At 41.5% G+C, this 20,511-nt stretch overlaps 10 protein-coding genes across 10 annotated transcripts; 5 read left to right on the forward strand and 5 right to left on the reverse strand.

Moving 5' to 3' along the window:
* Nucleotides 1–45: 45 nt before the first annotated feature.
* TOT_010001213 (conserved hypothetical protein) lies at nt 46–492 on the forward strand (the record flags this gene model as incomplete). The annotated part of the gene is made up of 1 exon (XM_009690679.1): nt 46–492. The coding sequence occupies one exon, from the start codon at nt 46–48 to the stop codon at nt 490–492; it is 447 nt and encodes a 148-aa protein (XP_009688974.1).
* Nucleotides 493–1,091: 599 nt separating this feature from the next.
* TOT_010000141 (hypothetical protein) lies at nt 1,092–1,685 on the reverse strand (the record flags this gene model as incomplete). Its single annotated transcript, XM_009690680.1, has 1 exon — nt 1,092–1,685. The coding sequence occupies one exon, from the start codon at nt 1,683–1,685 to the stop codon at nt 1,092–1,094; it is 594 nt and encodes a 197-aa protein (XP_009688975.1).
* Nucleotides 1,686–2,774: 1,089 nt separating this feature from the next.
* Nucleotides 2,775–5,709, reverse strand: TOT_010000142 (DNA excision-repair helicase; the record flags this gene model as incomplete). The annotated part of the gene is made up of 7 exons (XM_009690681.1): nt 2,775–3,128; nt 3,160–3,994; nt 4,099–4,543; nt 4,588–5,067; nt 5,120–5,215; nt 5,247–5,450; nt 5,568–5,709. 7 exons carry the CDS (start codon nt 5,707–5,709, stop codon nt 2,775–2,777), a joined length of 2,556 nt encoding a protein of 851 aa, XP_009688976.1.
* A 306-nt stretch (nt 5,710–6,015) lies between these two features.
* On the reverse strand, nt 6,016–7,227 carry TOT_010001214 (ubiquitin regulatory protein; the record flags this gene model as incomplete). Its single annotated transcript, XM_009690682.1, has 3 exons — nt 6,016–6,768; nt 6,886–6,999; nt 7,042–7,227. 3 exons carry the CDS (start codon nt 7,225–7,227, stop codon nt 6,016–6,018), a joined length of 1,053 nt encoding a protein of 350 aa, XP_009688977.1.
* A 694-nt stretch (nt 7,228–7,921) lies between these two features.
* Nucleotides 7,922–11,464, forward strand: TOT_010001215 (membrance occupation and recognition nexus protein 1; the record flags this gene model as incomplete). The annotated part of the gene is made up of 2 exons (XM_009690683.1): nt 7,922–9,455; nt 9,687–11,464. 2 exons carry the CDS (start codon nt 7,922–7,924, stop codon nt 11,462–11,464), a joined length of 3,312 nt encoding a protein of 1,103 aa, XP_009688978.1.
* A 78-nt stretch (nt 11,465–11,542) lies between these two features.
* TOT_010000145 (membrance occupation and recognition nexus protein 1) lies at nt 11,543–13,173 on the reverse strand (the record flags this gene model as incomplete). The annotated part of the gene is given in 6 exon segments (XM_009690684.1): nt 11,543–11,766; nt 11,911–11,979; nt 12,132–12,346; nt 12,362–12,458; nt 12,490–12,780; nt 12,888–13,173. 6 exon segments carry the CDS (start codon nt 13,171–13,173, stop codon nt 11,543–11,545), a joined length of 1,182 nt encoding a protein of 393 aa, XP_009688979.1.
* A 581-nt stretch (nt 13,174–13,754) lies between these two features.
* On the forward strand, nt 13,755–14,346 carry TOT_010000146 (conserved hypothetical protein; the record flags this gene model as incomplete). The annotated part of the gene is made up of 3 exons (XM_009690685.1): nt 13,755–13,883; nt 14,031–14,072; nt 14,155–14,346. The coding sequence occupies 3 exons, from the start codon at nt 13,755–13,757 to the stop codon at nt 14,344–14,346; spliced, it is 363 nt and encodes a 120-aa protein (XP_009688980.1).
* A 160-nt stretch (nt 14,347–14,506) lies between these two features.
* On the reverse strand, nt 14,507–16,687 carry TOT_010000147 (uncharacterized protein; the record flags this gene model as incomplete). Its single annotated transcript, XM_009690686.1, has 1 exon — nt 14,507–16,687. One exon carries the CDS (start codon nt 16,685–16,687, stop codon nt 14,507–14,509), a length of 2,181 nt encoding a protein of 726 aa, XP_009688981.1.
* A 466-nt stretch (nt 16,688–17,153) lies between these two features.
* On the forward strand, nt 17,154–19,093 carry TOT_010000148 (seryl-tRNA synthetase; the record flags this gene model as incomplete). The annotated part of the gene is given in 4 exon segments (XM_009690687.1): nt 17,154–17,157; nt 17,223–18,524; nt 18,533–18,996; nt 19,031–19,093. Coding segments are annotated over 4 exon segments (1,833 nt in total).
* Nucleotides 19,094–19,887: 794 nt separating this feature from the next.
* Nucleotides 19,888–20,499, forward strand: TOT_010000149 (signal recognition particle; the record flags this gene model as incomplete). Its single annotated transcript, XM_009690688.1, has 3 exons — nt 19,888–20,064; nt 20,156–20,222; nt 20,327–20,499. The coding sequence occupies 3 exons, from the start codon at nt 19,888–19,890 to the stop codon at nt 20,497–20,499; spliced, it is 417 nt and encodes a 138-aa protein (XP_009688983.1).
* Nucleotides 20,500–20,511: the final 12 nt, after the last annotated feature.

Here is a 20,511-nt window from a genome sequence, read left to right on the forward strand (position 1 = left end):
CCAATATTTGTACACTCTTTTGGCTATCTTTCCCTGACTTACCTAATGCTTAGGAGCAATTTTGGACGATTTATACGCAGTAAGTGTTTAAGTGATCCAAGTATTCAGCTGTTACACTTTAAACGGACCATTGGATTTCTGAAGGCTGCCAAGTCCGGCGGCGCTCGTATGCTAATTTTGGGAAGCAAGCATCAAAACGGCTTAAACTACACTGGTCTTCTCAGCGAAAGGTTCGACAGACCCATTAAGGTTACACCGGACGTCATTACCAACGCGCCCCTCAACTACGACTTAATTTTGTGCTTTGACCCCGTTCGCTACGCCAGGCACCTGTACAACATAAACTTGCCGTGCGTCGCCGTTTGCAAAGTCGAGGACCTGTACTGCCATAGGGACATTCCCGACGCTTTCGACTACTTTGTGCCCCTTACTGACGACTTTTTGGATATCGGTTGCGTCGACTCTGAGGATGACGTCGCCAGTCGAGTTTGAGCTTGAGAATCGTAGGAAGAGCTCAGACCCTATCGGGGAGAACATTTTCCTGCCCGGGAAGGCCTGGGAGTTTCTCACTCACAAGATTTTTGAAAATGAGGCCGGGAGTGCCTTTTTGATCGTGGCAGGCTGCGTTGCCGTCGCCGCTCTCTGCGGACGGGAGAGGCGTGCTGCCAGTTTGGCCAGGTCTCTGCAGCTGGGTCCTGCCAGCAGCTTAAGGTTCTTTGGCCACCCTAGGTATCGCAAGTACATGCCTAAGAATCCACTGCTCAGGTACTAATTCCTGTTGCTTTGCTTTAGCAGTGATTCATTGAGTACTAGTTTTTAATGATTTTTTAAATCTCTTTAAATTTACATTTATAAAAGCTATGTGCTTTCTTCTAGTTCATGTTAATGTTTGTATGTTTGTGTGAATCTATTCATGTATTTATCTATGTGTTTATATGTGTATATATAAATACAAAATATTAAATATTATGTTTGTGTGATCAGTCACTCATACTTTAATCTCTTAATCAAAGGCATGATAACACTAAACTTTAAATAACTAAATGTTACTGATTCAAGGCTGGAAATGGATAATTCAAGCTACTTTGTGGTTAGGGTGTGTCAACTAACCCATTGCACTTTCTGTAGCAAATTTTCAACTCGTACTCAGTTTCGAACTTCTTTAGCTTTGAATACACTTCTTCCAAGTCCTTGTTAACTGCTCTATATTGGTTCATGCTTGTAGGCCCTTCTGTGCAGTCTTTTAACTGTGGGCGCTTGCTGTGTGACGATAGATTCTCGTTTTCAAGCAGCTGTGAAGTGATAACGTCTATCCTCTGGTTGTTGAACAAGATGTTAGATATGATCTTTGACTTGATGGTGTAAATGGCCGACAGCTTACCCTCAATGCTCAGTTCCTTATCTGAAACCACTTCCTCGACGACGAGTTCTATGTCGTCCTTCGCACGGGTCTTTATTTCAAAACTGCAATCTCGCTTTTTTAAGCAGGTTTTCCTGTAAGAATCGCCCAGAAATACCAGTCTTCTAATGAATTCGGTGGCCGCCAACACCCTAAGGTAGCAAATCAGCACATTTGCCGTTTTGAATAAACTGATACAGACTTGATCAACGGTGAATTCAGCCAATGCCGTTAAAGCTTTTTCTGTTGAAAAGAATAATATTAGTATGTACAGTTGAAACAGCATTTGAATTTGCAGTGTTTTCGCCGGTGTGTTACGAATCTTAGCTATTTTAAATATCTGTGCTATGTGTAACTAAATGCTACTAAATAGATCTTTCGATGTAAAATTTTATTCCGGCACTAAAATATGAGCTGATATTGGCTTTAACGGCCTCTAATTCCTATTCTAATGCCGGATCTAACAATTGCATATTTAGATCTAAATATTATGAATGCAGAATTTGAAAACAACTAAATACACACTCTCGGTTGAAAGTAGTAGTACATTTAGGAACAGTTAGAATCCTGGTAGTGGGTGCGATTTGGACATTTGGCTAGCTCTGCGAGCGAGATGGAGGACACACTGCACACAGAGAGCCCCGTCTTCAACGATGTGTACAACGAGGTTCTCGGCGGCGACGACACTCAAGCTTTCGGTCACTGCACAAGGGAGGGCGGTAGTTGCAAGGCAAACTCCGTCGACAGGACCCCGAAGAATCGGGAGGGCGTCGGCGCTCTCGAGGACGGCGCCAGCGCCGGCGCCGACGAAGTCTACAAGGATTCCATTGTGTTCAATCAGGAAAAGTTCAGCAAGTTCATCAAGGACTCCTACGACCTGCTCTTGGTCAACAACGGCGTTTCCATCGAGTGCATAGACAGCAAAATAGCCCTTCTCTGCGACTACCGGAGCGAGCTGTTGGGCGTCATCAGGACCAACGAGGTTCAGCAGAAGTACTTGACTGAGCGCCTCCTTACGCACCAGAAGAAGGTGCTGGGCGGCGTGTACGTCTACTCGAAGCACGGTCTGCGGAAGCTCTACGAGCGGCTCGACGAGGTCGCCCAGATAGACCGGTACCTTCGCGTTCAGATGGGCAAGCTGGTCAGGGTCCAGAGGCTCTTCGTTGAGAAGCGCAAGAAGTTCAACTACCAGAAGCAGCGCTCACGAGGTAACTTCCCAGTCATTAACCTTTTCTTAGATCTGCTCGCCCTTATCGTTTTCGTCGGACTGCTTCTTTTTTGTGCGGTTTCTTCCCTCAGGTGCTTGAGATGCTGACTAAACTTGGGCGACTCGCGTAGCTACTGTTAACGCTTTTCTAATTCCGTTTCTCGCTCTTCATCTTAGCTTTAGTACCTTCTGCACTGTCGACCAGCAGCTCTTTTCGTCGTCGAGCATCTTCTGCCCCAGTCTCGTGAACTTGTTCGGCGTGTACTCCTGCGCCATGTTTCTGAAGAAGGTCTTCGCCACTGCCACTGCGCTTTCCGTCGTCAGGAACAGGTGCGACGGGTCTATGCTCTTCAGGATCCACGGCGGCAGCTTCGACTTTTTGTCCGCTCTGCTGTACCTCGAGTCTGCGAAGACCATCAGTCCGAAGTCTGCCTTGTTTCTTATGATTCTTCCCACGCACTGTGCTGCCTGCCTCATTGCGTCGAAGGTTATGAACTCGTTTTCCTGGATCCCGTAGTTGCACTAAACATTTTTCTCAGTGATTGGAACTTACTCTCATGAAGTCCAGCCTTGCCTTAAGCACCTTCGACAGTGTGTACTGGAATGGTATTCCCACCAGCACCACGCACCTCCCGTAGTGTCTGTCGAAGTCGATCCCTTCTGCCACCTTTCCTCTGCATATTGACAGGAAGAGCGCTCCTCTGCCCACGTCGCACGCCTTCCTGTAGTTGTAGAGCGCCAGCGTCGTCGTCACTGGGTCCTTCGTTTCCATGAATATCAGCTTATGCTCCATGATTGAGGCCAGGATCCCGCTCTCGTACCAGTGCGACAGTATAAGCTCCATGTACGCGTAGCTTGGGAAGAAGCACACTATTCCGTCCGGGATGTGCTTGCAGAAGTCTATCAGCAGTGCTCCGTAGTTTCTCAGCACTGTTATATCCGTTCTCAGGTCAAACTTCGTCGAGATGTGCACTTGATTCGCTCCCTTCGACACTATGATTGGGCACAGGCAGTCTCTGTCGAACGACATTGGCAGCGACTGCGTCAGCACTGGCGTGAAGTTCAGTATCTTCGGGTAGAACTCCAGCGGCGATATTGTTCCTGACGTCAGCACCACTGACTGGAAGTTGTCCAGCACTGGCTTCATTGCTATTGACGCGTCCAGGCACGAGAACTGCAGCAGTGGGTCGTAGGTCGACGTCGGATACGGCTCCACTATCACTATGAATCCGTTCGAGTACGTTCCCACCAGTGTGCAAAAGTCCACCACCAGCTGTAGCGACGTTATGTCTCCTATTGACGTCAGTTTTAGCGTGTTGAGCAGCGACTTCATTCTATTATATGTGTGCTGCATCACTTCTGACGATATTTCAGTCTCGTGTTCGAATCTAATAGGTAATTAAGGGTTTATTGCAGTTGTGCGTGGTTGAAATAACTAGCTGGCTGACCCATGCTTGGCCAACCATAGTATAATCTTCACCAATTCGCTTACCTGTATAAAAACATCAAAGGACCTTCTGATTTTGCCTCCTGCACCTTTATATACTTCTTCAGGTACCCTATTACCACTTTCAGGAACGATATAAAGTGCTCTGCTTTCCTTATTGAGCCTGGCACTGCCTTCGCCAGTATATCTGCTCTCAGCACCGGGTTCATGTACCCTTCGATGTCAATTGAGTCGAAATTGGTGTTTTCCACCAGTTTCTGGTACTCTTCCAGCAAGAGCTGCTGGTCTCTCTGTCTCAGTTCATTCACGTTTTCCTCCAGCCTCGTCAGGTCCGAGTATGCGTTGTCCAGCGTCTCAGTGCTCAGCTCCACGCTCAGTGCTTCTATGCACACGTTATCTATGTTATGTGCTTCGTCAAACACTACTACAATTGGCAGTTTAGTCTTATCTTTGCCTAAATTGGTTGTCAATGGTACTATTAACTCTTCCTCTACTACTAGTATCAAACAATAGTTAACTGCTCCTAGTTCTTACTGCTGAACGGGTTCTCCTTGGTCATGTTAAGGTAGCTCTCCGTGCACAGGTGCGAAAAGACTGCATCTGACACCTTCGGGTCTATCATGTACTGGTAATTAAGCACTACTATGTTCGCGTGCTCTATTGACCTCCTCGCCATAAAGTACGGGCATATTGGCGACGGCTTCCCCGTGTTAGCGTTCTTAAAATTCTTCGAGTACTCCTTCAGTCCCTCCAGCGTGTACACTCCTGAGGGTATCATCGTTGGATTCCACACTCTTTCCATCGTTTCGTAGTATCCGCACAGTCCCAGTGCGTTAAACTCTTCGATGTCCGGTATTTTTTCAACTGTCGATATGCTTGGCGGCATTTTCACTGGCGATGCTCCTTCGTATTGCACTGTGTACTCACTTCTCTTATTATCTATTATGTCTTCAAATTGTATTCTTTTCCACATCGACGTCAAATCACAACCTATTATTTTTTGTTCATCAGTTGCTATACATGTTAACTACTATTTTATTACTGCTTATTTACTATTACTAAATACATTTTTCATCTATTTTTGTTCTATCTGCTATTGAGGACACTTCTGGGTGTATGCACAAATTCCTTCTAGAACACAGTCCAACTGCCAAAAAATAACCTATATTTTATCTTTATTTCCTTAAACATACCATTTTTTTTCTTATTCTCACTTGATTCCTTCTCTGATTCTTCCTTTTTCACCATTTGTTCATTGCGATATGCGATTACTTCTCTCAGTTCTAACAGCGACTTTTCCATTTCGTGTATTGTCCTTGTACAGTACACCAACTTCCCAAGTTCTGGCTTTGCCAGTTGATAACTGGATACGAAACTGAATAAAGCTACCGTTTTCCCTAAAAAACACATGATTTAGGCCAAATATAAAAGTTTTTTGCAATAAAAAGGATAAATAAGAACATAGAGCTTGGATTGTATGTCATAATAGACTATGCTACTTCAGGAATTCTTACCTGTACCAGTCGGCATTTCCAAAACAGCATGGCCTTTTGCATCTAGGGCATTCTTCAGGCTTCTCATGTATGCTATTTGCTCAGGGTATATTTTAGGGTACGGAAAATACACTTCTATCCCCTCAATATTAAATTTTACCATTTTTTCAGAAGTTTGACTTCTAGTTCCAATGTGTATAATAATACATAGAATCCACCATTTATCGGCTGGATTCTTTAATAATTATATTAAAATATATTTTACAAATTGAATTATGTGTACAATTTATCTAGTAAATAGCATTATGGCTTAATTTAAACAACAACACACCACACACGGCACAGGCTCCCTTAATTACCTAACAATACACATATTCCACCTCGGCAGTTAACAAGTATGAAAATCTCTATGATTTTACGTGTATTTGCGCTTGTTGCTTGATTTAAATTGCGATTGCTTAATATGGCTCTAAAACTCCTCGTCCGACGTGTCGTCCAGCGACGTCAACATCAGCAGGGAACTTGGGGCCAAATTAGCCTCTCCTAGCGTCAACTCCTTGTCCGATAGCAGCTTTGACGGGTGCGGTATGTACAGGTTGAAGTTGTACGGTATTTTGTACTTGTGCTCCGAGTTCGCGCCCGCCGGGGCCGCCGACTCGTTCTCTTCTCCCAAAAAGTCCGATACCTCGACCCAATCGTATATTTGTTGTACTGTGTCGTCTCTGTTAAACAGAGTTTCTATCGAGTTGCCGTTTGGCAGCTTCACTCTTATTTTAACATCTCCTGTTCTGTTTACCATCTTATACTTGTTTGCCATTTCTTTTCTATCGTTCAATATTTTCTGTTTCTTTTCTCTCTTCTGATTTTGCTTTGTTTCCAGTGTTTTTCTTCTTCTAACTTCGTCTTGTCGCCTTATTTCCTTTTCTTTAAATTTTATTGAATCTATTTCCACTGCTCTTCTGTACTCTTCGTTTTGTTCTTCTATTACTCTTCTTGAACTTTCCACTGGACTCACTGGTTTATAATCTACGCTCGATAATAGCATTGAAATCAGTGCATCTACATCAAAATTTCCGTCTAGTCTATTGACCATTGTATATCTACTCATGTTATGGAACGCTAGTACTGAAATGTGTGGTAATAACAGTGTATTTGTTATCTCCATCAACTTCCTCATTCGAGGCCCTTTAAACAACTCGATATAGAGAATAAAATTTGAGTCCTAAATTATATTTTGTGATCTAGAATTATGTATAGATGTTTAACAGTTATAATATTATGATTGTCTATATATTTATTTAACTATTTGTAAATATGGTTAAAATTATTTAATAGTTACTATTATTTCCATTATTAATTGGTTTGTAAACATTTCTTTGCATATTTTATCATAGTTTTCAGAGTGTATGTATAAAACAATTAATTTGCCTGTTTGTAAAGATAATTTTTTAACCTAAAAATTAAAATTTACTTTTAACGGTGTGTTAAAACTAACTTCTTCAAATGATCCTATGAATATTTTAGGATGAATTGAACCATATTTATTTTCATATTGGTCCAGTATATTGGAAGGAGATATGGACATAAACGACCAAAACCTCCTTAACAAAACTTGAAAAAGCTCAAAAATTGTTTTAAAAACTAAATTAACAAATTTAAATATATTGTCCAAGAAAATCATTGTTATAAATGCTCAGTAATAAAAAATTAAAAACAGATTGAGAAATTTATAAATAGACAAATTAAAATTAAAATTAGGCCATTTGATATATTTTATATGAAAAATAAGTTAATTATACATTAATAATTAATGATTCCAATTTAAATAATTATAAAAAAGCATTTTCGACTTATTGTGTGGAAGTACCTTCTACCAACAATATTAAAGTGTGATTCCTTATAACTTTATTTTACTTTATATACATTGTATTCATTTGTTTATTTTAAATATGTTATGACTAGTTTTGTTCTAATTATTGTTTGTTTTAGTGTGTTGTAGCCGTTGCTTTGTTTAAATTAATGTAATTATCATTAAATTAAATTTCAAATTTTGGATTCTGTTAATAATTTTACACGTTATACGTTAAATATTTTGACAATTTTACCAATTTTGTTATTTAGACGGCTATAACTTGTTTTTGAAAGTGTTTTATTAAATTATTACATCAGCAGCTTGATAAAATTCTCATTAATTTGAAAGAATTGAGGACAATTTAAGCCCATTAAATAACAGCTGGAAGAAGTTAAATGTTAACTAAATTATGTTAAATTGCCAATAAAAGATATAAGTCAAATAAATACGATGTTATGGTTCCATCTGTGGGCCATAAGTGTCATAGAAGCAAACGTAGAAATAGTCAGACTTGATATTTGTAATGTCAGAGAAAGATTTTATGAAGTCCTTGAAAAACTTTCATGGACCTGAAAAGTTCGAAGAACTGAAGAAAGTTAAGCTGTTTAACAAAAAAGTTGACTTGTACAACTTTTATGAACTGGCGAAAAGGAAGGGAGGATCCACGGACGCAGTAATCATCACACAGTGGAGAGATATATGCATAGAATTGGGACTTATTGACAAAGGAGAGGATATAACGTTCGAAGAGGCGTACAAGGCGTCACAGTTTTTTTGTTATTGCTTCATCAATTTCACGTATCCGAGCTCAGGGAGAGGAGGTAAGAAGAGATGCCCTAGGAAAACGAGGACGAAGATAGCACCGAATTACTATAGATTGCATCATGGTAGTAAGGCGCTGAGCAGTTTCCATTATAGACTACTGTCAGAGGCGTCGGGAAAATTTTTAGCAAAATATGGACTTATGGACTATGAGCCAAGAGGAACAGAGAGATATGAACTATCAGAAGAGAGTAATGAGTACGACAACCTGATTTGGATAGCGAGGAAGGTAATGAACGCACCCAAATGTAAGTTCTTCAACAACAAGTGCAGCGAAGATTGTACGATGTTCGACAATCAGTGGATTCTGCCTCCATATGACGCGTCAGTGCCACTAACGTACAAGGTGCAGTCGAAGGTAGCATGTGCTGCCAAACTGGCAGCAGAGAACACAGAACTGGATAACGAGTACTCAGACGAGTCTATGTCAAGGTCCTCGGATTCGGAATATGACCTGGTGATGAGAGAGTGTGTACTTAGCGATACTGAGTTAGCAGAAGAATATAGAGATAACACACACACAAGAGCAAATCGGGCTAGCGGAGAAGTTGAGCCTGGGGAGTATGGAAATGGGATCAAAGAAACGAGGACCCAGAATGAACACACCAAAAGTAACAGATCAAGAAGCGCTAAAGCGTCAGCTGACAGGTCCAAGTACGGTGAGAAGAATGGAGTCAGGAATCAGGCAGGAACGAAAACGACAATCGCCACCAAGAGGAGAAGCAGATCGAACAAGGACCTGGTGAGGAACATAATCCATGAAGTGGGCAAGTATCTGATGTCAGGGTACGAGATTGAGACGTGTCTGACGATCATACTTAAGTCGCTGACAGTGGTTAAGCTGCCGAAAATACCGGGCCTGTGCAGGCACATGGCGCACATAAACATGCAGTTCAACAAGGAGCTAATCAAGTCGACCGATTTTGAAGTTCAGAAGGAAATCTTGTTCGTATTGGACCTTCTGTGTAACATATTGTCCCTGGTAATAAGGGATTCGTTTGTAGAGTTTGTAAAGCACGGGTGCAACAACACATATAACCAGTTGATGTTGTGTATGGAGTCGCTGCAAGTGACCTCCTGCGTGCTGTTTTTAAAAATAAATGAAGCCTTTCAAAATAATAAGTTTAAACACAACGATTTCACGCTGGACCCGAATACACAGAATATGGGTCGAGAAGATGGAGTAGAACAGGGTAAAAAGGCAGTGAATGGGAAAGGAATGGCAAAAAATAATAGTAGTAATTATTATAAACACAACAGTAACAACAACAATCATAATAATTACAACCACAACATCAATAACAACAACAATCATAATAATTACAACCACAACATCAATAACAACAACAATCATAATAATTACAACCACAACATCAATAACAACAACAATCATAATAATTACAACCACAACATCAATAACAACAACAACCACGGTATCAACAAGTGTAATCTAAAGAGATCAACAGAGTCGAGGGAATCAAAAGTGACGAACGGAGATTTTCACGGCGAAGTAAACACGCGGGAAAGTCAACTGTATGAAAACGAATTTGGTAGTCCAAAACACACAGTTGATTTGAGGGAAAAAAATGGATCGGACATATATAACATAGATTGTAGACACAGAATACATGAGTACATTAGAAATAACAGGAACACGAGTGATAACACGAGTGTAAACGGTAACATGAAGAACAGCATCTATAGAAGTAAACACGGACTTGACGGAGTCTATGAGTACGAAGAAGACGATGATGAAGTTGAAGTTGAGGACAAAAGTGAGTCGATAAATCACATGGAAATACTGTCGAACATATTCATGCTCATAAAGTTCCTGAGCGTGATTTCGACGGAGCTGTGGCAGTATGACATGATATGCGGCCTCATAGACCCGTTTCTGAAGACAGCATTCAAGGAAATCGAGGACAAAAAGACGCCAGAATACTGGCTCTGGGACGATTTCCAGGAGGCGTTGTGCACACTGTTTACCTCGTGCTACTACCTGTCGGAGAAAATAAAAGGGAAGATGAAGATGAGCACAGTAATTAATTTGTACATGATCTCAGCGTCGCTGCTGGCGGAGAGGAGCGTTTCGAAGATCCTGTTCAGGAAAATAGTGCAAATGATACTGTCGTTCCACGCTAACTTCGATTTTCAGATGTATAAGTCGATGAACAGGGCGATCAAGGGGATATGCGAAATACTGGTGCAAATGGTGACAAGCTCAATCGGGAAGAAGGTTGAAAGGAGCACGGAGTGTAAGTCGGCGAGAAAGGAGAGCGTGAAGTGGTACACGCAGAAGTCGGTGGACCACATAGACCCGAGCACGAACAGGAGGGCAGATAAAACTGCGTACATGGACAAGCTGTTCCTCAACGCAGATAACCCAGTGGCGAACCCGTGGTCGGCGGTGCCGAAGGACTATCCAGCAGTGAAGAAGGAGCCTAGCGAGCACTCGGAATCCTCGATCAGCGACTTTGAAAGCATAATAGACTACGTGAAGCTGGGAGTCGAGGCTGACAAGGTAGGCCACAGGAGAAGTGGGTCCAGGAAATCGCGTGGCAGCAAGGGAGGAAGCTTGAGGACGCAGAGGGCTAGTGAGGTCGAGGCCGAGCGAGAGAGAATGAAGGACGCTGAGAAGGAGGACTGCGCAGACAGGACCCTGGAGGACCTGTTCGGAAGAGAGTCCGTGCCGCAGACAACCAAGCCCTCGCTCGAGGAGTCGGTCAGCTTCCTGCAGGACTACTACAGGTCAGTTCTGGGAATCGGGGCAAGGGGGTGCGACGCAGGGCACGCTGCAAGGGTGGGAGCCGCGCCGCAGACTGACGAGGACGCCGAGTCGGCGACGAGACTGGACTCGTCAAGGAGCACGCGGAAGTCAGGCTGCAGCACCAGCGACGAGCGTGACGACAACGACTGCAGCGAACGACGTTTTAGGCGTGACCCTGGGGACGGGCAGCGCGTAAAGCAGGAGGCCCCGTTGATCGACGACGAGGTTTACGAGGCCCTGAGCAAGTTCGAGAACACGCGGGAGATAGTGTGCCTGTGCATAGCAAAGATGAGCGAGTACAGCGTCGGCCTGGAGGTCGTCAAGCGCAACTACAACGGGATCCTGGAGTGCGCGTACAACGACCGCTCCGCACGGTCCCTCTGGCCGGTCATCCACAGGATACAGTCGGACCAATCGTTGGAGGCACGCGCCAGGGTGAGCGACTATGAGCTAGTGTCCATAAAAGAGGTTAAATAAGTTGTTATACGTGAGCGTATATGAGTTCGCATGGCCATATTGAGTTCGGAATGAATGTTGCGGCTGTAACTCTCGGTTCTACAGGTCTGGATTGTTCCAGGGCGAGGTGGGGGAAATTTCAAAGTTGTCGATGGAGACGAGCAGGCCGTAGTGCCAGACGCCGTGCACGACGTGGCCGGTGCCCAGCGTGAGGGTCCCGTAGCCCTCTTTCTTCCCGTTTACAAAGCCGCCTCGGTACGTCGACGAGTCCTGCTTGCAGTAAAAGGTCCCGTTTCCATGTCTCTTGTCCATGGCCCAGTCGCCTGAATAGTCATTAAGTGGTGCGCCAGTGTGTTCAATAAAGATAGTTTGTAGTGCAGTTGTGGTGTTTATAGGACGATATTGGGTCCGTCATCTAGTTAGCAGAGTAGTTGGTGGCTTGTTTTAGTGGTTATTATCGAAAGTACCTTCGTATCTGTTTCCGTTGGAGTACTCGTAAACTCCGTGGCCGTTGGCGTGGTCGTCATCCCAGTTACCTGAAAGCATTGTTAAAACGAAGGCTATTGCAGTAATGCGTCAATATAGAAACGTCAATTGTACAGTGTTTTAGTCTGTTTTATGAGTGGCATGTAACAAGTGGCACTGTGGCATTGTCTGCCCAGCTTGTAGTTTAACTAGTCCTGTTTACCGGTAAATCGATCTCCGTTCACGTAAATGATCTCTCCCGGCCCATGCTTCTTGCCGTGAGCCCACTCCCCGTTGTACTTATCGTTGGTGGAATAAAAGAGAATTCCGGAGCCGTGGCACTTGTCGTTTTCCCAAAACCCTTCGTACCTCTCGCCGTTCGAGTACGTCAGTATGCCAAACCTGCGTAATGTTAGCATTGGCACGTTATGTGTAGTGCTAAATCGTGCTTACCCTTGTTTTTTATCTTCTGCCCATTCTCCGTCATATTGGTTTCCATCTACGTAGACGTATTTCCCGTTTCCGTGCATTTTGCCGTTGTACCAGTCTCCTGAAAGCTGTGTTAAAATTGTGCTGCTAACCGTCGTAGTAGCTTCCGTCGCTGTATTTGTACACTCCTTTTCCGTTCATTATATTGTCCACCCAGTCTCCTTCGTACTTTTCACACGGAGTTCCTGTTTTGTCCACGTATGTGATTGTGCCCTTTCCGTGTCTCTTATCCTGCCTCCACTGGCCGACGTATACATCTCCCTCATTGTATCTGTATGTGCCCTGGCCGTGCATAGAGCCGTCTAGCCAATCGCCTTCATATACGTCTCCGTTTGAATAGTTTAATTTACCGAACCCGTTTATGCGTCCATTTTCCCAATTTCCTACACATTAGTTATAGCTTGTGGTTAGTCAATCTCCTTGGCTGTTTGTGTGTGTTAAACTAAATTAAGTTTATTTATCTTGCGATGTTGTAAAACGAAGATTATACCTTCATAGGTGTTTCCGCTTGCAAAGTACGCTTTCCCTGTTCCGTTAATTTTGTCGTTTAGCCACTCTCCGTCGTAAACTGATCCATCCGCGTAGTAAAACTTGCCTTTGCCTTCTCGCTTTCCTAGTACGAAATCTCCTTCATATCTTTCAAAGTCGTTATAATAAAATGTTCCAGATCCGTGGAATAGCCCATCGAAGACCTGGCCTGCGTATGTATTTTTTGATGTTGATATTGTGGAATCGGCCAGCACTGAATGCTCCGCCAACGACCTTACTGACGACATTATATTAAATATTTTGTTAATGTTTATTAAATATGGAATTTTCCAGATCACTATATCACTTTCTATTTCCTTTTTAAAGCTTTAGTCTCGCATAAATTTCAAGATTCCGTGAACTTTCAGTTATACATAACACATCGAATTCACGTACATTAAATGTCGTTAAATATACACTTTTGTATATAAATTATTTGATTATTTAATTTTTTATGAATTTTGTGCATAGATCCGGATAAAAATGTATCTACTTAGGAAAATTCAAATGTGCTAACTAATAATTTCAGACTTGTATCTCTACAAAGATTTGTAAAATTGTGGAAAAAGTTGCGATATTATAAATTAATGATGTTTGTTGAAAGATCTCATAGATGTTTAAGATTTAAGGGGAAAGAAATTGTAGAATCCTCGTGGCCACTTCAAAACTGGAAAGGCTCCTTACACATTTATGATTTATGTACTTATGTGCTTAAATGGCAAATATTTATTTTTAATTTTTGTATTTTATTGCCTTTTTACACAATATTTGTCTGTCTGTAATGATTGCTATCTCTAGCCTCATATTCGTGCTATTAGTCTTTATTTTCATGAAATTCGGCGAGAATCGTGATTATATTCGTATTACTACTGTGTTGAATGCTCTAGATGTCAATCGCAAGTTATTTTGTAATTATTTAAAGGAGTATGCCAATAAAAAGAGCCAATGCCTGTATGTAGTTTGTTTTTATTTATTTTTAACTTGATTTTCCATGATTATTAGTTAACTCTATTTACTTTGCATATTTTAATTCATTATTAGGACCGATAATTCCATTTTTCCCAAAGAATCTGAGGTTTATTCTTACGTTATATATATCTTATAGGATTCACTTTTGTCATATTTGGATGAGCTGTTAATGGAATCCGTACGTTCACACATTAATATACTTGTGGAATCTTTGTTTTTCCACTCTTGATTAAACTATTTGATCATCCAATTGCTTATAGATTGCTGATCTTCGTAAGATTGAAGCTCCTGCTAGTGCCCGTTCCAACTCTCGTTCTCTGGACAATCCTGACCTTAGGGACCAATATTTAAATTGGAAAAACGATTTGGTTCTCAGGATTATTGTTACGAAGAACCTGGTACTCTTTTCCTCCTGTTTATTTTTACTTTTAGAAAAGACTGGACACTCTTGATCTACAGAGGGCTATGTTTATTTGTTTAGATAGTCCCTACGTTAAATAATTTTTTAAAAAAGTAATGTATGTCTATTGTTTGTAGTACATGTGCGCGTATATTTATGTGTGTGTGTAGTACATGTGCGAGTATATTTATGTGTGTTTGTGTATTAGTTTATTAGTGGCCGGCTGACTGCCTTCCCACGCTTGACAGCAGCTCGGCCGTGTCAATTCTGCGGTTCGACTTCATGTCGTGCTTGATCGCCTCTCTCTGCGTCAGACCGGTCCTCTTCCTGGACTTCGAGTCCTCTCTCCTCAGCTTGTTCCTGCTGACCATCTTTTGCTTAATCTTGTCCACCTGGTCTGAGGTCAGTCTTCCGCTCTTCACTAGTCCCTTCATTTTGTTTTTAAACTTCCTCTTCTTCGCACTTCTTGATACTTTTGCTGCCACTATCTGCCCCTTGCCTACGTTACTTGCACTCAGTGGGCCACTTGGGTCCGTCACTTGATCGCCTCCCGACTCTCCGATCCCATTCACCCTTCCACCTCTGCTGCTGCCTCCTCCTAACCCACTATTGGACCCACTCTTGTCTTCGCCTGCCACTGGTGAGCTTCCTGAGACCACTATGTTCACCGGCGTCTCCACTGTTATCATTGGCACTGCGGTCGCCTTTTCCGTTTCACTCGTTCTCTTCGGCACGAACGTCAGGTTCGACAGCGAGTCCAGCTTGTACATCAGCCTTGCGAACTGCTCGTTCAGGTCCTTTTTGTGTGGGTCCAGCTTATCGATTGCCATGAACTGCTCCTTGTACTTTTGCGCGTACACTTCTCCCAATCCCATCTCGCTCTTCTTGTAGTCTATGTCCTCAGGCCTCATTTCCTCTTTTTTATTTTTATTGAGTCTATTCAGTGCCTCCAACTGGTCTTCAACGAAAGTTTTTCTTTCCACGTTGTCAAACACTCCTGACTTTATTCTTTGTATTATCAGCAGCTCCAGTGGCAATTCATGCCCCCCCGCTCCTTCCATTTGTCCTTCTCCAACTCCATTTCCGTTTACTCCTTGCCCTTCATTCTCTTCACTATTGTACACTATTGAACTCGGTTGTGGAAGCTCCAGCTCTATGTCCAATAAACTATTTCTTGGTCTACTTTTTCCTGTTGACTCTCCCATTAGGCTCCAATGCTTAGGTGCTACCAATTCATTTTCTATTTGTGCTATTTCATCGTCTTCCTCACCATCATCTTCGTCTTCATCATCACCATCATCTTCAACACTACTCCTATTTGCCATTTTATTTTTTTTTGACTTTGTCTTTTTTGTATCAGTTAACCTCTCGTTATCTAACCCATTTCTGCTCCTTAAGTGCCCTTTATTATCCAATTCCATTTCTTCATCCTCCTCCTCTTCTGGCTCATCTAACAGATCTATCTCATCTCTGTACATGTCTTCATCTTCTTCTCGTCCATCTCCTTCCTCCTCCAGCTGCTGTAGCATCAGCTCCATTTGCTTATCGTACTCGTCCAACTTACTCAAATTCTTGCTACACGTCAGTGCCTTCAGGTTTTCCACAGGCTCCGTGTCGCTATCTTCTGGGTCTCTGAAGAAATCTTCGTATCTCATTTCAGCTGCAGCTACTGAATCATCTGACTCTTCTCCCAATGAGTCAAAATAGTCAATATCTTCTTCCGATCCTAACTCTTCGTTTGCAAACGCTTCCATTTCATCAAATTTGAAAAATTTGTCTTCGATACTGTTTAAACTATTATTTTTATCTTTTTTATTCTTTTCTTCATCGTTTAAAGGCTCTTCTGGACCATCTATAGTCTGTTCTATTTCATAATCTGATGATTCTCTGGAAGCATCTGAATCTGAGTCAGATTCGATTTCTTCATCATTATAGTTTGACTCCATGTAATTATCTGTACTAATTGAATCATTTTTGAGTATTTTATTAATGTTTTTCGATAAAACTGACTCGAGTCTATCGTTTAATGATTTGGAATCAAAGCTCGACTTGGCATCCAGGGTGTTCCACAATTGATTTAAATCTAGAACATCTAAAGTATCTGTAAATTTCTTCGCGTCGTTTTTTGAGTAGGCGTATGCTCTTTTTACGGCTGCTCCCTTTCTCGATCTCTTTTTTGAGAATTCTTGCTTGATGTATTCTCGAAATAGTCTAATTTGAAGAGTATAGTACAAACTTTTAGACAAATTGCTTCTAAAAAAATTATCTGCTGTCTTTAAATCCTTCCATAGATTCCATGGAGCCTCAATTATAATATCGTTTGTTAGCTCCTGAATTGAATCATCAGATTCTCTTAATTCGGCATCTACTCGTTTCAAAGATTGTTTAACCATGTTTATAATATACAAATTTTAATTTAAATACAAAAGGAACAACAACTATCAAAAAAAATACTAATTTTTACTTGATAGCCCTAGATTCCATAAACTTTATCATTACTCTGCACATTAACTCATTTACAGTTTATACTTGATGATATGAAGATGATAACAATTTTTTAATTACTTGAAATGTTTTTTTTATATTTAATTATAATATTATCATATTTTACAGACATACAAATAGAATCATTTATTATATCCTCAAATAACCATCAAGTTGGCACACAAAAGTATATATACGATAATTTTTGCAGTATTAAATTAAAATCTGCTAATAGAATATCTTTAAACTCAATAACTGGTGATTTTCCTGAAGATTCCTACTACAATTCAGACCATTATAAGTCACTCACTAAATATTTTAAATCGACTCAAGAACTTGAGGAAGACTCAGAATATAGTTCTCTAAAGGATAAATATGTGTATAAATTAAAAGGAACGGATAAATACTTTCCTTCTACTTACACAATTGAATCAATCGTTGCAGTTCCGGAATTGTTTCAAGAGAATTTTTTAAAAAGAGGAGAAGATCATTGGAAAGTCCTAATAGAAATTAGATCGAAGTATAAAATCAAAAGGTTAATATTTGATCAAATTAGGCACTTGGAATTTGAAAAGGTCCAGGCTTCTAAACGGTATTATTCTACCAAAGACGACAGATTGAGGGAAGAAAATATAGACTTGCGTAACGAAATAAGGGACTTAAACCGTAAATTGGACATAATTGGCGAAGAATTAGATAATTTAAAAAACAGATTGCCTAATCTTTTGTCGCCGGAAGTTGGATTAAATAGCGTACTAATCAAGGAGACTTTGAGTGATTTGGACACTAAAGCAACCATTCCTCATTACGAAATATTGGAAAGGTTGAGTAGAGGTTATATAGAGAGAGGAGTGTCAATATCAGGAAAGGGGTTCTCAGCCTATTCTGGAGAAGTGTCAAGGCTATCGAGGGCACTAGTTAATTTTATGCTCGATACTTTGACGCGTGTTTTCAACTATAAGGAAATTACGGTTCCACTGGCAGTGTCGGAATCCACTTTAAAGTCTACAGGCCATTTGCCGAGGTTCGAAGATCACTTATTTAAAATAGATTCCCGGAACCTATTTAACGGCGAAGTTGGATACCTGATACCGACCTCTGAGGTGCCGTTGATTGCGTTGCACAGAAATTGTAAGTTTAAGCACCTCCCGGTCTGGGTGACGAGCTACTCCGAGTGTTTTAGGGCTGAAATACAGGACTACGGACTGGAGACGAGAGGGCTGATAAGGCAGCACCAATTTGGAAAGGTGGAGTTGGTGTGTTTTGCAGACGGTTCTGACTTAAGAGAAGGAGTAGATTGCGACTTGAGTCACGATACCGATTCAAGTCCAGAAGCCAGTAACAATAGCGCTGGCTCAGACTACGTTCACACGTTGATGCTTTCACACATAGAGTTTTTGTTAAATTTATTGCAGCTGCCGCATAGACAGGTGTTATTGTCGAGCGAGGACACTTCTAGCACCGCCTTTAAAACCGTTGATTTTGAAGTTTATATGCCATCTCTGGGTCATTTCATAGAGGTTTCGAGTTGCAGTAACACCAGAGACTATCAGACGAACAACTTAAACATACGCACCAGATCAGGGAAGAACATACACGCGATAAACGGGTCTGGATTGGCAGTAGGCAGGACGCTATCAGCACTACTGGAGAACAATTGTGTAATACGTGACAACGGACTGATACAAATTAACGTACCGGAGGCGCTGAGGCCGTATTTGAATAACGATTCAGTGATCTATGAACGTCCGTAGCTAGGGGTGGCGAAATGTTCACGCTTAAAAGATATATATCAAACTATAAACCCATTTACAGGTTGAGTCAGAAGCCTCGGGCCAGTCCTGATTATAGTAACGCTGCCATGAGTGTTAGGAGGGAGCAGATGTTTCAGTCCATCAATAAGCAGAACAGTAAAATAATGCTCGACGAGGCTGACCTGAAGCTCAAGAGTGTCATGGAGCAGAGGCTGTTTTCAGCGCTGCCTGATTCGTGGGACTCAAACAAGGTTACGACTCTACAGAAACTCATATCCGGCACGTTCCTGTCGGTGCTGTTTGCGGGTGGGATAATGGCGAACTACTACGACTCTAAGTCCAGTAACGCCCCTAGAACTGGTGAAGATGGCACCCATGGCGGTGACGCGGATCCTAATAAACAGTTTTCGAGGACCATAATTAGCTGTGAAATACACCTACTGAGCAGCTACCTGGCCTTTATCGTAAGTTTGTCTGGCTGTTTTAACATGTGTGCAGTCTGGTGTTCAGTCAGGGCTACAGCATTATTTAGGGTGTGGAATAGTGCAGGTGTGTCCTTAAACGACGTGAATGTACATGTTAGCTATCAGTGGTAGTAGATGTGTACTGATATCTATGTCATTTATGGCTGATACCGGCAAATATCTAAGACTGAATGTGTGTGCAGAAAAGGTTCCACTGGATTCCACATTACAGGCAAGCTGTGGGAGTATCGGGAGTTTTAGCGGCTTCGTTCGCATCAGGTTAGAACACTGTTGCCTGCTAAAGTGCTCATCTCTATTTAAATGGGCACATTGACTGTTTTTTAGGCAACTCTGATGTTGCGTCAAGAACTGTACTATATTTCCTACTTCTGAGTTATTTTGGAATTCTAGGTCACGAGTATTTGTTTTCCAAGTTAAAGATGTCCCCTCAATGGTAACTGATGCTACATTAAAGGTTGTTTTAGGATGAAACTTCATTCAAAGAGGAAGGCATTGGGGATCTTTCTAGGTACACAAAAACTACTTATTTTAGAGTTATTAAGATAAATAGTCGATATTTTAGCCATTTGAGAGTGGAAAGAGTCATTAACGACATGTAACTACCTTTCAGGGATTCTATTGTTGTTGATGTGTGAATCGCAGACACTTCCAGGGAAAACTCCTGAGTTATAGCAAGATATTGGATTTAACCTAATGTATTTGTAATATATTTGCCTTTTAAAGCTATTTTAGTTGATTGTGCACATAAACAGTGGTTAATTTTCCATTATGTTCATTGTGGTGTAACCTGTGATTCTTCTGCTGAGTTTTTACTTATTTATCATATTAATACACTAAATAGTTGACCTTTTAATTTATATATGCTTATAAATGAATTCTGACACTGATCACTCGAATTGGAATATTATTTATCCAACTTATTTGGATAAGGATTCTACTACTAGCCAGGGAAGGAAAGTTAATTTATCGATCGCAGTTTCCAAGCCGACTTTGGAGGAAATTAAATCAGTTTTAGAGCACTTGAACGTACCACATATCTTAGAACCGGTATCTTGCACTGGCTTTTATTTAATTTAACTATTTCCCATTTTTATTACTAGTTTTAATTCTATTTACTCCATTAACTGACAATTTTTAGCGTAAAAGGTATCCTAGGAATTGGCTCGTCCCTGGTAGAGTTAGAGTATTCTTAGGGGATCACTCTGGTGCCAATGGAGCCGATGCTTCTACAAGTAAGGATGGTGCTTCAAGTACGGCACCTGATTCTGCCAATGGCACAAGCAATGTCGCTAAGAGGAGGACCAGTAAGTCTACTTATCGCATAATGCACGTTTAGAGAAACAGTTGTTGAACGAAGTTGCAACTCTAATATCGCAGTTGAAGACAAGGCAGACCTCGATCAGTAGCAGCAAGTCGAGCACCGACAAGGGCTCCGGCGGCTCTACCTCCAGTAAAAAGAAGCCTGGCAAGAAGAAGCGCTGATGCTGTTTTGTT

This window comes from Theileria orientalis, chromosome 1 (genome assembly GCF_000740895.1).
Source record: "Theileria orientalis strain Shintoku DNA, chromosome 1, complete genome".
NCBI lineage: Eukaryota > Apicomplexa > Aconoidasida > Piroplasmida > Theileriidae > Theileria > Theileria orientalis.